This window comes from Simochromis diagramma, unplaced genomic scaffold, assembly GCF_900408965.1.
Source record: "Simochromis diagramma unplaced genomic scaffold, fSimDia1.1 OVJJ01000596.1, whole genome shotgun sequence".
Classification (NCBI taxonomy): domain Eukaryota; kingdom Metazoa; phylum Chordata; class Actinopteri; order Cichliformes; family Cichlidae; genus Simochromis; species Simochromis diagramma.
In genome coordinates this window covers 24,453,793-24,469,011 of record NW_024387245.1, presented here as the reverse complement: position 1 = coordinate 24,469,011, position 15,219 = coordinate 24,453,793, and the positions used below count along the sequence as shown (strand labels likewise).

Below are 15,219 nucleotides of genomic sequence, written 5' to 3'. Positions count from 1 at the left end.
TTACTAAACTATAAACTATCCACACCTGTGCTGCCATCTTCACACAGAGACAGATTTCTTTACAGTTTTCACACTTTGCAAAGCAAAACAGTGAGCTATGCCCTGACTCTATTACTCTGCAATCTTAAAACAAAGGATGTGTGAGACATTTGATCTTTACTTCTGCATCTTTATGGAGGCAGGAGGTCTGTCTACACCACATTTTTACAAGTAAAATTGCTTTGGTGTTTATTTATGATAGAATATGTGATGTCTCAAGGCTTCTCTGTAACCCTATAAAGAAAAAAAATCCTCAAAGCACCCGTGTTACTTTCCATGCTTCTTGTAGTGAAATCCTGGACACATCACATCATCATCACCCCTTTAGGCCTCGCTGCAATCGTAAAGAATATAAACACATGACATCAACCAGCAGCCTCACATGGGACACTGAGTTACTCAGACCTCGGACATGTAGCTCTGTACTACCACCTGCTGGGCAAAAGTATCACTGCAGCCAAAGTGGAAAAGGTTTTGTTACCTTAATTCATGTAATAATAAGAAGAAGAAGAAGAAGAAGAAGAAGAAGAATACTAATAATAATATTACCTAGCTTATACTTCATTATACTCGTCCTCACAATAGCTGTAATCGAGTTGTAGCGGTGGGTTAGTGGAGCTAGTCCCCAAAAGTTGATTCTGTTCATCTGGACGTAGCGTTTTCAGTGGGAGAAACATTTAACCACTCATCCAAGTGACTTCTTCAGTCTCAGCTGACTGCAGGTTTCCCCAATCTTATAAACAGTACATTTGCATAATGACTGAAACCAATGGGCTGTGAGGTTAGTTCCTTGATCATTAATATGCAAATTCTCATAACCATTGATCAGCAACCACTGATCAAAGCCCACTGATCAATGGCCATGAGTAACATTCACAGAGAGTTGGAGAATGGCTGCAAACACAGCATTATAAGATGGCGAAAGATGTACTCTTAGGCCCCCTCCTCGATTAAGAGATGGTCTTTCCCCTGTCCAGGATGTGTACATCCTCATCCTTGAAAGACTGTCCACTGGCCTGTAGGTGTAAATAGACTGCAGAGTCCTGGCCTGATGAGGTGGCTCCTCTGTGTTGTGTCATCCACTTCGCCAGAGGTTGTTTGGTTTCCCCAATGTATAAATCCTGGCAATCCTCCTGGCACTTCACAGCGTACACTATGTTACTCTGTTTGTGTCGGGGACCCGATCCTTGGGGTGGACCAATTTTTGGCGCAGCGTGTTTTGGGGTTTAAAAGCTACAGAGACCTGGTGTTTAGAAAAAATGCAGCTCAACTGTTTTGCTTGGGCAGCGGTTGTCCTTCTCTCCTGGATCGGCTGGAGCTTTCCTTAGGTGCCTTCCCAGGCAGCTGGTTATCCCAGCTGACAAATGTCCAGCTGGGATAACCACATTTACTCAGGGCCTTCTTGATGTGCCGTTCTTCTGCTTCCCTGGCCGCTGTGTCTGTGGGGATGGTGTTCGCTCTGTGTTATAGCATCCTGATGACACCCAGTTTGTGCTCCAGTGGATGATGGGAGTCAAACCTTAAATACTGATCCGTGTGTGTAGGTTTATGGTACACATCAGCTTTTAGATGTCCCCCATTACTGATAGAAATCCCACAGTCTAGGCTAGCCTGCCACTTTTCATATCCTCCCTGGTGAATTTGATGTGTCGGTCCACCGAGTTAATGTGATTCGTGAATTGTGGTACGTCCTGAGATTTGATTTTCACCCAGGTGTCATCCACATACCTGAACCAATGACTTGGTGGTGTTCCAGGGTAGGATAGCAAAGCCCTCTTTTCCACTTCTTCCAAGAAGTACAAGTTGGCCACAATGGGTGAAACTAGGGAACCCATGGCACGCCTATGTTTCTGCCTGTAGTACTGACCCTTGTATGTGAAATAGGAGGAATTAAGACACCGTTCCAAAAGCGAACATCATCCTGTAATCTCTTACGAACTACCTCCACCGCTTCTGTGACTGGGATGCAAGTGAAGAGAGAGGTAACATTGTATGAGACCATGGTTTCATCTACCTCCATAATGACATCTCACATTCTCAACACAATTCAAGGTGTTCTGGATGTGGTGTTCAGAGCTGCCGACCAACGGGTTGAGGATCGAAGCCAGAAACTTAGAGATGTTATTGGTGACCGAGTTGATCATACAGATAATCGGTCTTAAAGGAGGAGTTAGGTTAGCTGTTGATTCAAAATTGGCCATAGGAGTGAGTGCAAGTGGGTCTTTTTGTCTCTATGTGAGAATGGATGTAGGTGACTTTTGTTGTGATTTGACACGACATAAATATAACCGGAGTCAAGTGAATATGGAAGATGTATTTGAAAAAAGCAAGGCTCTCCGATGGTGGGAAATGCTCTATGAATCATTAAAATCTGTTTTTAACGTGTGAGACGAGTACATGGGTAAATAAACTCACTGTGGACATGAATGCCATTGTTTTTTGGGGCTTTCTAAAAATTTTATTTATCATTTCTATTCATGGGAACAATAAATACAAGATAATTAGGGTAAAGGCAGGGGAGAGGATTAAACACACAAACAAACAACAACAAAAACAAAAATAACAAAAACACTGTGATTGTGAAGTATCTGCATGATTGAGGAATTGAGGAATTTCATTGATTAACGAAATTCAGTTCAATTTTTTCAATTAAATTTTATTTATATAGCGCCAAACCACAACGACAGACGCCACAAGGAGCTTTATATTGTAAGGTAGACCTCACAATAATACATACAGAGAAAAAAAACCCAACAATCATATGACCCCCTATGAGCAAGCACTTTGGCAACAGTGGGAAGGAAAAACTCCCCTTTAACAGGAAGAAACCTCTGGCAGAACCAGGCTCAGGGAGGGGCGGGGCCATCTGCTGTGACCGGTTGGGGTGAGAGAAGGAAGACAGGATAAAGACATGCTGTGGAAGAGAGACAGAGGTTAATAACAAGTATGATTCAGTGCAGAGAGGTCTATTAACACATACTGAGTGAGAAAGGTGACTGAAGAAGAAATACTCAATGCGTCATGGGAATCAGGGAGTTTTTAGGACATGCTGATAATAATGAATTACAGTAGTCCAGCCTAGAAGTAATAAATGCATGAACTAGTTTTTCAGTATCACTCTCAAACAGGATATTTCTAATTTTAGAGATATTGTGCAAATGGAAGAAAACAGTCTTACATATTTGTTTAATATGTGCATTGAAAAACGTATACTAGTTTTATACTAGTTTTTTATGTTGTGTTTTTTTTATTATTACAGGACACAATAAAAGTTGAATTTTGTACTGGTACTGACCAATGATTTTAGGAATTTAAAACTCAGCAGTCTTGAAAGTCTAAGTTTAGTCATAATAATTTTATGCTAATTACTTAATTAATTGTAACAAAAAAAGTTACCTTTATTTTATTTTTTGCTTGAATGCATCATCACTCAAATTACTGAAAAAGTTTTAGTTTTAAGTCAATATAATTTTGAGTATGAATATAAATCTCTGGGGTCACAAACCTGGAAAGTTACACTTTAAAAAATTGTGTAACATCTCTTTCCACAAACAATGGCTCAAATATTCAGAAAGAATAATTGAGTTTAAAAGTTTAGGTCAGGGCCTGAGCTCCAAACCTGGACCAAACTTCTCAGATGTGATAAAGCTCTGCCCCTGAACACATTTCAATTGTAATATTTTAAAATAGTGATGGCACCACCTAGTGGGAACAGATGAAATGTCATGTTTTAACCTTTGGGCTTCACTTTGGGCTACAGTTTCAAGGTGGCTGACTCAGGCAACCTCAAATTTGTCCAGGATAGGATTAAGGAGTTGGTCTTTGGGTGCTTTGAAAACTGTCAGTTTTTGTCAAAAGCCGCAGTGAATTTTAATGTTTCGCCACAAGACACCAAATTGATGTAACTCAAAGACATGTTTTCCAGTCTCTCCCAAACTTCACAGGCAGGATGAGAGTCTCACCCTGGGAATGCCCATTGTCAGCAATAGTTAAAGCGCCACCTAGTGGCAACAGGAAATGTCAGGTTTTATTCTTCTACAGGGATTTCATCAGAGCAACATGATCTTTAGTGAGTGTGATCTTTGGTGATGTTAAATTGCGAAGCTTTTGAGTTTATGTGAAAGGGCGCGGTCATGGCAGCACGCCAACTTTTGAATATTCGCCACAAGACAGGATATTGTGTATCTCAGCTGTACATTGTCCAGTCCGGAGAAATCTACGTGTCAGTATTAGGTCACACTTGTGGTGCCACCTAGTGGACACAGAAAGTAGACAGTAGGTTATAATCATCATCCAATCTAGATGAAATTTTAATTGGTGGTTCCAATTTATTGAAGTTTTTTTTTTTTTTTTAAATCATTAACAATGTATGCTGCATGATCATTCCTATCGAATGCCAGGACTGCCATAATGAATTAATTAAATACACCATTAAATAATTAATTAAATGTGTCAATAATTAATTAAAATTGGAATTAATTAATTAAATAAATAGTTATGACACATGTAATTAATTAATTATTGACACATTTAATTAATTATTTATGTATTTCACATTTTAATTAATTATTGACACATTTAATTAATTAATTATTGACACATTTAATTAATTATTTATGTATTTCACATTTTAATTAATTATTGACACATTTAATTAATTAATTATTGACACATTTAATTAATTATTTATGTATTTCACATTTTAATTAATTATTGACACATTTAATTAATTATTGACACATTTAATTAATTATTTAATGATATATTTATTTATTTCATTTTGGCAGTCATGGCGCCTGGCTCTCATCATGAAATAATTTTATCTGTCAGCCTCACCCATCAAACTCAGGGGGCGGGGTTAACGCTGCCCATGCAGCTTCTCTAACATTTGATTGGTTGCCGTGCAAAGTAAGTCAAAACAGGTCGATCCTAGATAATCGATTGCTTGTGTAGACTCGGGGCAGCCAGGTATCCCAGAATGCAGATCAAATCACAGGCAGCAATGGTGGTGGTGTAGTTTTAAAATACCCCGTTTTTCTGTCACCAGCTACACTTTTAACAGTGTTTTAGCCGCGAATGTCGCGACGTATGTCTGGTCAGGTTGTCAACATAGAACATGTTTGCAAAAGTGCTCAGATGTTTTCAGAGATTTCACTAGCTCTGCTAACAATTAGCATGCAGAGTGCACCCAGGGGGTTACGTTAACCGGTTTGTTTACATATTCCACTCTCCGTGTTCCACATGTTGCATTCGCAGATTCTCATTTTCACCGAACGATCGTCTCTTTCCGCCTGGTCTTGTGTCTCTGTGCTTCTGTAACATAAAGAACGAGCTGACATTTTCCTCACGAAACCAGCGATCAGCTCAACAGACCCTCAGTTTACCTGCATGCATCCTCCTCCTCATCTGTCAGCTGTTTAACACCTGCTGCTAATTCAAGAAACACGCCTACGTTACCTGGTGATAGTCACAGTTTAACTGGGCACCGGTGCTCGATATAAAGCAATGTCAGCGCATTTTTCTGCACAAGATAAGTAAATAGAGTGTTTTCCCCGAGCGCAGAGCTGCTGGAGCTTGTTTCCTTACAGAGCACTTTATAGGCGAAGCAGCTTCATCAGCGGCTGATGTCCAATCACCGGCACACAGCTTTGAAACCTCAGCTGAGTTTTAGCTCTCAGTGGTTAAACGCTGGACTTCATTCACTCAGGTTCTGTCTGTCGGGTCACGTTTACTTCGCTGTTTTATTTACAACTGAGCAAATCGGTTTGGCTGAGGTTAAAGTTACGTTTCATAACTGCATAGTTTCACAGACGTTTAATGGTTCACTGGCACATGTGTTAGACTGAACTATCATCTAAATATCATCTGTTTTTTAATAGTTATTCAACTGTATTCTAAGCACCAGCTGTCTGTTAGAATGTGATTTTTTTCTCTCTCTGTTGGCAGAGGTATAAAAATGCGCAGGAAAATCTGACGTGCATGGCAAACTTCACCGACGATATTTAGGGAGGAATAAACACACATCAAACATAAATGAACCATTTGCCTGTCTCCATAATTGAGAGCATTTTCTCTTCTTATGTCAACACTCTCTCTCTCTTTTTTTTTTTTTTTTTTTTTTTTTTTTTTTTTTTTTTTTTGCTTTTTCGGTCATGTTATGTTTACCTGTCAAAGGCTTGTTACAAACTATGAAACACATGGTGCAGACTTCTGGATGTTAGAAGAAAACTAATACTGCTCATGAAGGAGACTAAAGGCAGGAAGGTGTCCTTTAAAGCTAAACATGTTAATAGGACCTCCCTATTTATATCATAGTTTATGATATAGCACGTGTATTTCAGTAATAGCCTGCTGATTTCAGGTGAAAAGTCGCACAGCTCACGTAGGCGTTATCTGTGAAACTCCTTAACTATAATTTATCCAAGTTAACTTCAGTTAACCATTCAGACAGTTCTTTTGCAATGAAAAACATAAACACCCATGCTGGTGTAGGTTCCTCAGTGCCAGCTGTTAACATTACAGCTGCTTATGCAGTAACCATGGTAACCACGGACTCTGAGCGGCTGGATCGACGGAGGTCAGACAACAATTTTACATGTATGATCTTAAAACAGGACACAGCCACTATACGTGCTGGCCTCATATCAAATGTGAAGGCAGACTGAGTCTATGTTTGACGTTTTTTATATCTAATCTTCCTTTTCAAACATTTAAACAGCAGCGAGTCTGCAGCTGAGGGAATACAAACTCAAATTGTCGGAACAGGTTTGCTCGTTTCTTGGATTCATTTGGTGATTTATTAAATGTATAACTGTTATTCTAATCTGCTGCCGAGTCTCTTACACTTTTCTTTATGCTGTATATTTTCACGTCTCTGGAATAGTTGGCAGTTAGATAGTCAGCTGGGAAACTTTGTGTTAACTCATGGAGCTGAGGATATCGCGGATATGCTGACCTCGCTCCGTGGTGTACAGGGCCGTTTACCCTCTGATTAATATTCACTATAAAAATATTAGCCGAACATCATGAAGTCTGTATGTGTTTCATAGTGTCGAACAACCTTTGTACAGTTAAAGCCAGCAGTTACTACATGACAGAAACACCAACGTTATCTCTTTTATGCGTCTATACACAGGTCACGCTGATTACTGAACAAAAACCCAAAGATCAGATGTTAAACAGATTTATTTGCTCTCTCTCCTCCTTAAACATGTTTTTAATGTTAGTTATAATTCAGAATTGGCGACTGAAACACGTAGGACACATAAGAACATCAGGAAATAAAACACCGATAAATATAACCTCAGTAAAAGAAGTCAGCGGGGGTTACTACAGCTGTGTACCGGGGCCTGCGCTTTGTCGGTGGGATTGCTTGCGAGGCGAGCGGGTCTATCCCACGCTTTGCCGTCAGACTGGGCAGACATCTCCGAAATCATCGAAGCACTTTTGCAAAGAGGCTGTATCTTGACAAACCGACCAGACACATGAAGATTAAACCACTACATTCTCGGCTAAAAAATATTAAAACGGTATTTGGTGACACACAAACAGGGTTTTTCAAAGTTCAGTTCTGTTAGCTTCCACATGCCGGTTGTTGTGTGCTAGAAACAATGGCCACCAGGCCAAAGCAATGGTTTTGACTCGATCAGCGTTAACCCCGCCCCCTGAGTTTGATGGGTGAGGCTGACAGATAAATTATTTCATGATGAGAGCCAGGCGCCATGACTGCCAAAATGAAATAAATAAATATATCATTAAATAATTAATTAAATATGTCAATAATTAATTAAATGTGTCAATAATTAATTAAATGTGTCAATAATTAATTAAAATGTGAAATACATAAATAATTAATTAAATGTGTCAATAATTAATTAATTACATGTGTCAATAATTAATTAAAATGTGAAATACATAAATAATTAATTAAATGTGTCAATAATTAATTAATTACATGTGTCATAAATATTTATTTAATTAATTAATTCCAATTTTAATTAATTATTGACACATTTAATTAATTATTTAATGGTGTATTTAATTAATTCATTATGGCAGTCCTGGCACTCCATACATTCCAGCCTGAAAAATGAACAATTTAAAGAAATCATTAAAAGTCCCTGATATTCACACCCTTGACATGTGTGTGTGAGCTTCCAGCTACAAGTGTACACATTTGCAGATCTGATTCACTGGAGAAAACTTCAAAATAACACTCTTTGCTAAACTTTGATGGTTTGTATCTCAGTGTGGAACAGGTGACTGCTCAAAACAAATTTGAGCATATGAAAGGTTTCCATTTTACCCACCAGGCTGATCCATTCTGGGTCAAAATTGCTTTCTAATGATTAAAAAGGACGCTTGAATTTGTTTGTTTCGTAGTTTTTATTTTTGATTTTTTTGTACTGCATGACATTAAAGCGGCTGTCGGGGGAATCCTGCTGTCTGCTGGGCTGACCCGCCGAGCTAAGCAGGGGCAGGGGAGAAAATAAAACATCCCACAGTAACAATGTAAAGATAGTTTACCATGTTGGAAAAAAAAAAGTAGGACTTTCAAACATCAGGAACACCACCTTCTGGGTTTGGATCTTGTAGTCTTCCATCATGGGAATGACTGCAAACATCTACAAAGGTGGAAAATCCCTCCACACCAAACATGAACTGAGTCCCTGGATCTAGGAGGAGATTTGGATCCGTTTCATTTTCTGATATTTTCATGGGAACATGAAGACGATGTCTGCTGGTTTTTCTTTTATTCACTTTAATTTCATTTGTGATGACACAACAACGGCCGAGCTTCACTTCTGCTAATTGCATGCAAAACCAGTCACATGACCTCCTCAGTGAAGGAACCACAAAGAGCCAAAGAAGCTGCTCGTATGGCTTCAGTTTATTGCACATCAGCAGTAACAAGCAGTGTTTTTGCATCTCAAGAAACACTGAAAAATGTAAAGCTTTTGCAGCAAATGTACTTCAATCAGCCTGTAAGTAAAAAACAAAACTCTGAAAACAAAAGCAGAGAAGCTCAAGTGAGTTCATTTCATACTGTCAAATTTTATTTCCATATTAAACAGCAGAATGTTTAATGGGGATCTATCCAGCACATTTCCAGGATCGTGTTTTTAATTCATAAACTCTCAGAGCAGCTTTGCATGAGTCACAGTTCAAAATAATCTCTTTTTTTGATACCGGGTTTTCAGTTCATCCTCTGTCTGAAATGAGGCTTTTTAGCCTCTCCGACTTTGAGCTGACTTTTTTTCCTCTTTCATTTGCAAAACTCAAAACCTAAAGGCTCAGATCGATTCTCCTAACGATCTACCTCAGATGCCTCCGAACATCATGGTTCATAACGGCCTCGGCTCTCACCTTTGAGCTTCGACACCGTGGGCTCTTCAGATGAAAACTGCTCAGTTGTGGCTGCAGACCCAGCTCTCCTCACTGGGATGATCCTCCTAGAGAAATTCAGCACAGTGTAAAACAGAAGCTGTTGTTTGCTCCTGCAAGGCACAACGAAATCGGTCAAGAAAATCCAGAGATGATGATCTCACCTCAGCTTACGTGGTAACACCTTGTATATGTGACAGAACATAAAAAGCACTCTTTAAAGGAATAGTTCAACAGTTTTCTTTTTTTTTTTGAGAGGGGGGGGGGGCATAACTGTGCTTTGTTTTCCTCACAGTGACAAGAGCCATCAGTCTGTGTGCATCAAGTATGAAGAGCTGTTGGCTCTTGAAACCAAACCGAAAGCTAAAGCTTTAAGAAGTCATTTAAGTGCAGCCCGAGCTCTAGAAAACAAAGAAAAACAGAAAGATATGTGAATATTTGTGTCCTTCAGTTCAGCAGCAGATGAAACTTCTCCACTCCGCCTCACTTGATGCCTTTCAAACTGTGGTAGATGTGTTTCGGCAAAATCACATATCCCTCACTGAAGCCCGGCTCCGGCGCCGACTGACGGGCCATCCTGGGTGCCGCCTCCCGGGCGGTCTTCAGCCTCTTGAGCTGCCTCTCCTGCCGCCGACACTTCTGCTGCGTCGTCTTCAGCTTCTTCCTCAGATGTTCCACCTGCTCCTCCAGCAGCTCGATGCGCCTCTTCTGCTGCGCCGAGTCCTCTACCGTGTAGTTGTGGTCGCAGGAGACCGCCGTCGTCGTTGAGGTCGTTGTCATCGCGACGCTGCAGGTGTCGAGCGGGTTGCTCTCAGGCTCCTCCTCCTCCGCTGGTTCAGAGGTCAGAGGCAGAGAAAGCGGGAAGAGGTTCTCAGAGGGGAAGGGATCCTCCAGGGACTCTGACTGCTAGAGAGAAAAACACGAGTTAACTAATTGCTACCTAACTGAAGTTAATCTGATCTACTTATCTAGCTTACCTAAACTATCTGCTTAATTTGAGCTGTCTCTCAGATCTGTGCTCTTATCTTGAAATAAAGAAAATGTGACTGGAAACTCTTGGGAGACTCCTGGGAAAAAAAAAAAGCCCTGCCGGCCTTAGTCAGGTCACCTTGATGCTGAGGTTGAAGGTGAACAGCGACGGCACAGCGCTCTCCTTCAGCACACGGTTGTTGCACTCCCTCTTGAAGGAGTCTTCGGTGAAGTGCTGGGAGCAGATGTTGCTGTACTTTGTTGGCTTGAAGTTGTTTCTCCTCATCGCAGCCACCCATTTACAGCAGATATCTGGACGGGCCAGAGGAAACCTGGCAAACAAGTGATAATAATACACAGAAACGTCAAAACGCTTCTGTATGATTTGGGAATTATTTTCTGTTATCAGTTTAATGTAATAATTAGTTTAAGTTGCTTATGAAGTACACTTTGTCTTTGGTAAAAAAAAACAGAACAAAAAAAAACAAACAAAACTGAAGCGTTAACCCTTTCTGTTACTTGTTTTGAGACTAAAGTTGGGGACTAAAGAAATGCGCATTAACTCCCGGCAGTAAGCATAAACACATTAATCCAAACTCCAGTTAAATTTGGAGGAATTCACTATCCCCTTATTTACGGAAAGTCAAACATATTTAAGAATATAACTGCAAGACTTTATAAGTAAATGTGTTCCGTGCTGATAAATTCGGCTTGCAAAAAAGCGAAATAGCCGTAAAGTTCTAGTAATATCTAAATTTTTGTGCCTCGGTATAGCCACTATAGAGAAACTTGTGACTTAAGACTTGATAAAAACATTTGATTTCATCAAATAAAAATAGCATCTGTTGACTTTTATGTAGCCGGATTTTAGCAATGAAACCTGCAAACACGTAAAATGTTCCTTGTCCTACTCCACATGTTTCGTACTGTTGAGGAAGAGCCGTTAATCTTTAATGAGGCAGATTAGTGAACGCAGGCTGGCGGACGTTGCTCAACCACCATGTCAGGACTGCTAATGCTACTCAGCTCGCTGAAACACACAGACACACATTGGCACTTAACTTACTTGTGGAAAGAAATCTCTTTGTCTTTGTGGTAGCGGTTCTTACAGCCGTACGCTGAGCACGTCTGAACCATGGCTGAATATCCGGACAACACTCACTCACAGCCGGACCAGAACTCCACGAAGCTCCGCTGGTGCTTCTTGTCACCCTCCACACAAGCTTCACTGCCACTAACAATGATGGCGGCGAAGAATTAGTCACCTGACCAGCATACCCGCCTCTAATTGGTGGAGCTTTCTGTCGTTACTTTTCTATAATATCTCAGGAAGTCCACCAGGGGGAGACAAATTTGATAAAGAACATCAATTATATATATACACCCTATTTTTTATGAGCCTTAATTTAAATACTATATATATATATATATATATATTAGGGGTGCAACGATATTCGTATCGATATTGAACCGTTCGATACAGTGCTTTCGGTTCGGTACACATATGTATCGAACAATACAACATTTGTAATTTATTTTATCAACTTTCCTTCTGACGATGCTGTCTGTGTTGAGCGCTCAGTGAATCTGCGTTCGACTACTCCGCCTAGGCTGCACTGTCGAGCGCAGATCCACTGAGCGCTCAACACAGACAGCATCGTCAGAAGGAAGAGCGCAGGGCAAGCTAGCAAGACAGAAGTTAAGCTCTCCTTGCAACATTCAGATCTGGCGTTTGGAATTATTTTGGTTTTCATGTGACGTATGACCCTGAAGGTAAGCGAGTCATGGACTAAAGTAAAACAGTATGTTGGATGTGCCATGCAATGCTCAATTACATGGGTGGGAACTAGTGTGTTAGTGCAGTTAGCTCGTTAACGTGTTGGCCGTCTAGCCCCATGCACGGGGCGATCGGCGGTAGCTTGTTAACGGAGATTTGCCGTGTTGTGGCGTTAAGGTCATTTCAACGAGATCAACCTGAAAGCACTAGTGGGAACACAACGAATATGACTGCACATTTACGCCGACATCATCCTAGTGCAAAGACAAAAACAACAAGCATGCTACTAACTTTAGCCGAGTCATTTAGACAGCTGTTAGCACATGATTCTCCTTATGCTGCTGAGAATATAGCCCAGAAGAAGCGGATAGTATAGCTTTTATTTTGGAAAGAGACATTTCTCTGTAATAAACTCTCTTTTCCAAAGATGAGTGATTCCTCAATCAGATACAGGGCTTGCAATATCGCTAGCCCGACGTCCTGGAGCTAGCGATTTTTTCAGTCGGGCTACCAAAATCTATCTCTTCCCTGCCCGTCGGGCTATTGTAGGAAGGAAAAATATATGTCAATGCTTTTGCATTCTTTCAGAAATGTAGCTGGGTAATTATGTCATTGGCATTGGTGAGCCACTGTCAATATGTGACATATTGTAGTCGCGTTTGAATTTGCGCTTGTTTTTTTGCTTTCACTTTGCAATCGTGCGAACTGTGTATAGAGAGCGACAGCACTGATCTGTGAGTGATGATAATTTGTGCACCAATTCCTCTGACATTGTCTTATTAATCGTTAGCTTACTATGCAAACATGACAAGTGAAATCTCCCGCAGCTTAAACATGTGAGAGGTTGATCGCGCAGAGAATCGCTGAGCTTATGTGAGTGCGTGTGTAAAAGCAGCACGATATATATTTTAGTTCTGCTGAGCCAAATAAGACAGGTCAGGGTGAAGAAGTGACAGCCAAAGAAAAGCTTACCACAAAACGGAGAAGTTATGACAAATCAGACTATAAGGCAAAAAGAAAGTGCAGCTTTATGGTTTCATGGACAAAAGAATTTCTGTGGCTATGTGACACACTGTAATGTGTGGTCACATCATGTGATTTAATTTTTGTATATCGTATAAACTTTTAGGTGTAGTTTTGTTAAGGAAGGGCCTTAATCTTGTGATTTTTGTTGGAGATCCAACATGTGGTGTGATCCCTAGTTACGCCACAAGGGGGCACTTCCGCCCTAGTGAGATGGTTTAGTGTGACGCTACTGCATGTCTTCAGATCTGGCAGAAGCGAGAGGAAACACACTACCTGTCGTCCATCTCATGATTTATCTGTTTTTTTCAGGTTAGTAAGTAATAAGGCCACACATGTGGTCCACATAATTTACATGCCAAATAAGGGTAAAACCTGACCAGCAGTTTGTTTTGCTGGGATCTGTATTCGTCTGTTTTGCTCATTGAAATGTGTTACGATCGAGAGTAGGAGCTAGCTTAGCTCGCCACATCCTGGAGTAGCTGTTAGCTTTGTTGTTTTCTAAACTTAAGGCACCCTGTTGTAACAAAAGTACACCACGGCTCCTGTATATTTGAGTTAATGTGTTCGCAGAGACAGTTTGATGTGTTGTCACTGTTATTGTCTAAAGTTAGTGTAATAACCTGCAATAATTCTGATCGCTCTGCAATGTTGATGTGGAGATTTCCACTATACAGGTACTCCATTAGTATATGGTACTGTACTGGAATGTTTGCTTTATCAAACTATGTGTGAAAAAAGTGTGATTTATAGCTCTTAGTAACAAACAACAGAGATGACTGTTTAGATTTTTGTTTATACTTGTACTATACTATTTTAGTTTATTCTGATTTTGGGCTTTGGGAATGTGAGACAGAGATGTTAAGAAGTTTTTGCAACCTGTTGTGAACACATGAATGTGTTTAAATAAAGATCTGGCAGAAGCGAGAGGAAACACACTACCTGTCGTCCATCTCATGATTTATCTGTTTTTTTCAGAACCAGACATAATCTGTCAGCCACCCTCTTGCTTGGGGTGTGTTACAGATTCTTGGGGGCTCGTCCGGGATTGGCTCTCCACATTGCCATGAGCTAATCCCACAACCTACAACACCTCGTGCTGGTAAAGCTGACAGCGTGATGCCGGCTGCCCCAAAGTGAGCTGTCTGTGTGAGACAAGCTGAGACCAAGTGAGGAAGAGGGCTGGACCCAAAAGCAACCTACTACGAGAGACGGGGGAAGACGTCGTCATGGCAGACCAGGAGAGGAAAAGCCTGGTATGGGACATCAGGAAAAGCCTACTGTCGCTGTCATCCAACGAACTTTTCCAGATTGCTTCTACAGTCAGCCCTGTTCCAGGCAAAGATGCTGCAGAGCTTTCCAGCGGAGACGCGGAGGGATGTTTCGAGTACATCCACGCCTTTATGTACAGTAAGAACTTGTTAGATGCTGAGGATAGGGGCATGGGAGAACTGCTGGCCCTAAAAGATGTTGTCGATGAGGTTGTTCAGTCTCAAAGTAGTGTAATCTTACCTGCTGGGTCAAGTGTAAATACAAAGCCAATGTCCCCATTTATCACTGTCCCACCTACTGCATCAGCCCAACCAGCTAACACTGATCTACTATTTTCTGATGAAACAAATGTAACCACTCCTGTAACAGCAAACGCCAAGCTAATCACTGAGACAACTAATGAACTCAGTTGTGACGTTTTACCAGAGAATGTCCAAAAGATGCTGTTAGACTATGAGGATTTGAGCCAAAAGCTTGGTAGGCTGATGCACATTCCCACACCTCAAGCTACAGCACAACCTACACTCTCAGTCCCACATCACTCTGAGACACAGATGGACGTTTCCAGACACAGAGGACCCGAACAAGTAGTATCATTGAGGGATCTGTCCTACATTCATCGCCGTGAATTCAAAGTTCAAGGAGGCCAAATTGGAGATCACTCATCTGATATCAGCTTTAACAGTGTTTGCAGACAGATAGAGGAGGGGATAAAGGACAATTTCACTGAGTCTGAGATTGTGAGAGGTGTGCTA

At 40.8% G+C, this 15,219-nt stretch overlaps 1 protein-coding gene across 4 annotated transcripts; it reads right to left on the bottom strand.

Annotated features, from left to right (window-relative positions):
* Positions 1-9,073: 9,073 nt before the first annotated feature.
* thap1 (THAP domain containing, apoptosis associated protein 1) lies at positions 9,074-11,754 on the bottom strand. Of its 4 annotated transcripts, XR_005691416.1 has the most exons (5): positions 11,459-11,754; positions 10,532-10,724; positions 9,911-10,329; positions 9,588-9,824; positions 9,074-9,491 (listed from the first exon to the last, which is right to left on the bottom strand). XR_005691416.1 is itself a non-coding variant. In XM_040000755.1 (4 exons), exons 1-4 carry the CDS (start codon positions 11,527-11,529, stop codon positions 9,803-9,805), a joined length of 705 nt encoding a protein of 234 aa, XP_039856689.1. In that variant the 5' UTR covers positions 11,530-11,754; the 3' UTR covers positions 9,074-9,802. The 4 variants fall into 4 exon arrangements, 3 of the variants coding, with proteins under 3 accessions (XP_039856689.1, XP_039856690.1, XP_039856691.1); XM_040000755.1 differs by having other exon boundaries at positions 9,074-9,824; XM_040000756.1 differs by having other exon boundaries at positions 9,074-9,824; positions 9,911-10,326; positions 11,459-11,751.
* Positions 11,755-15,219: the final 3,465 nt, after the last annotated feature.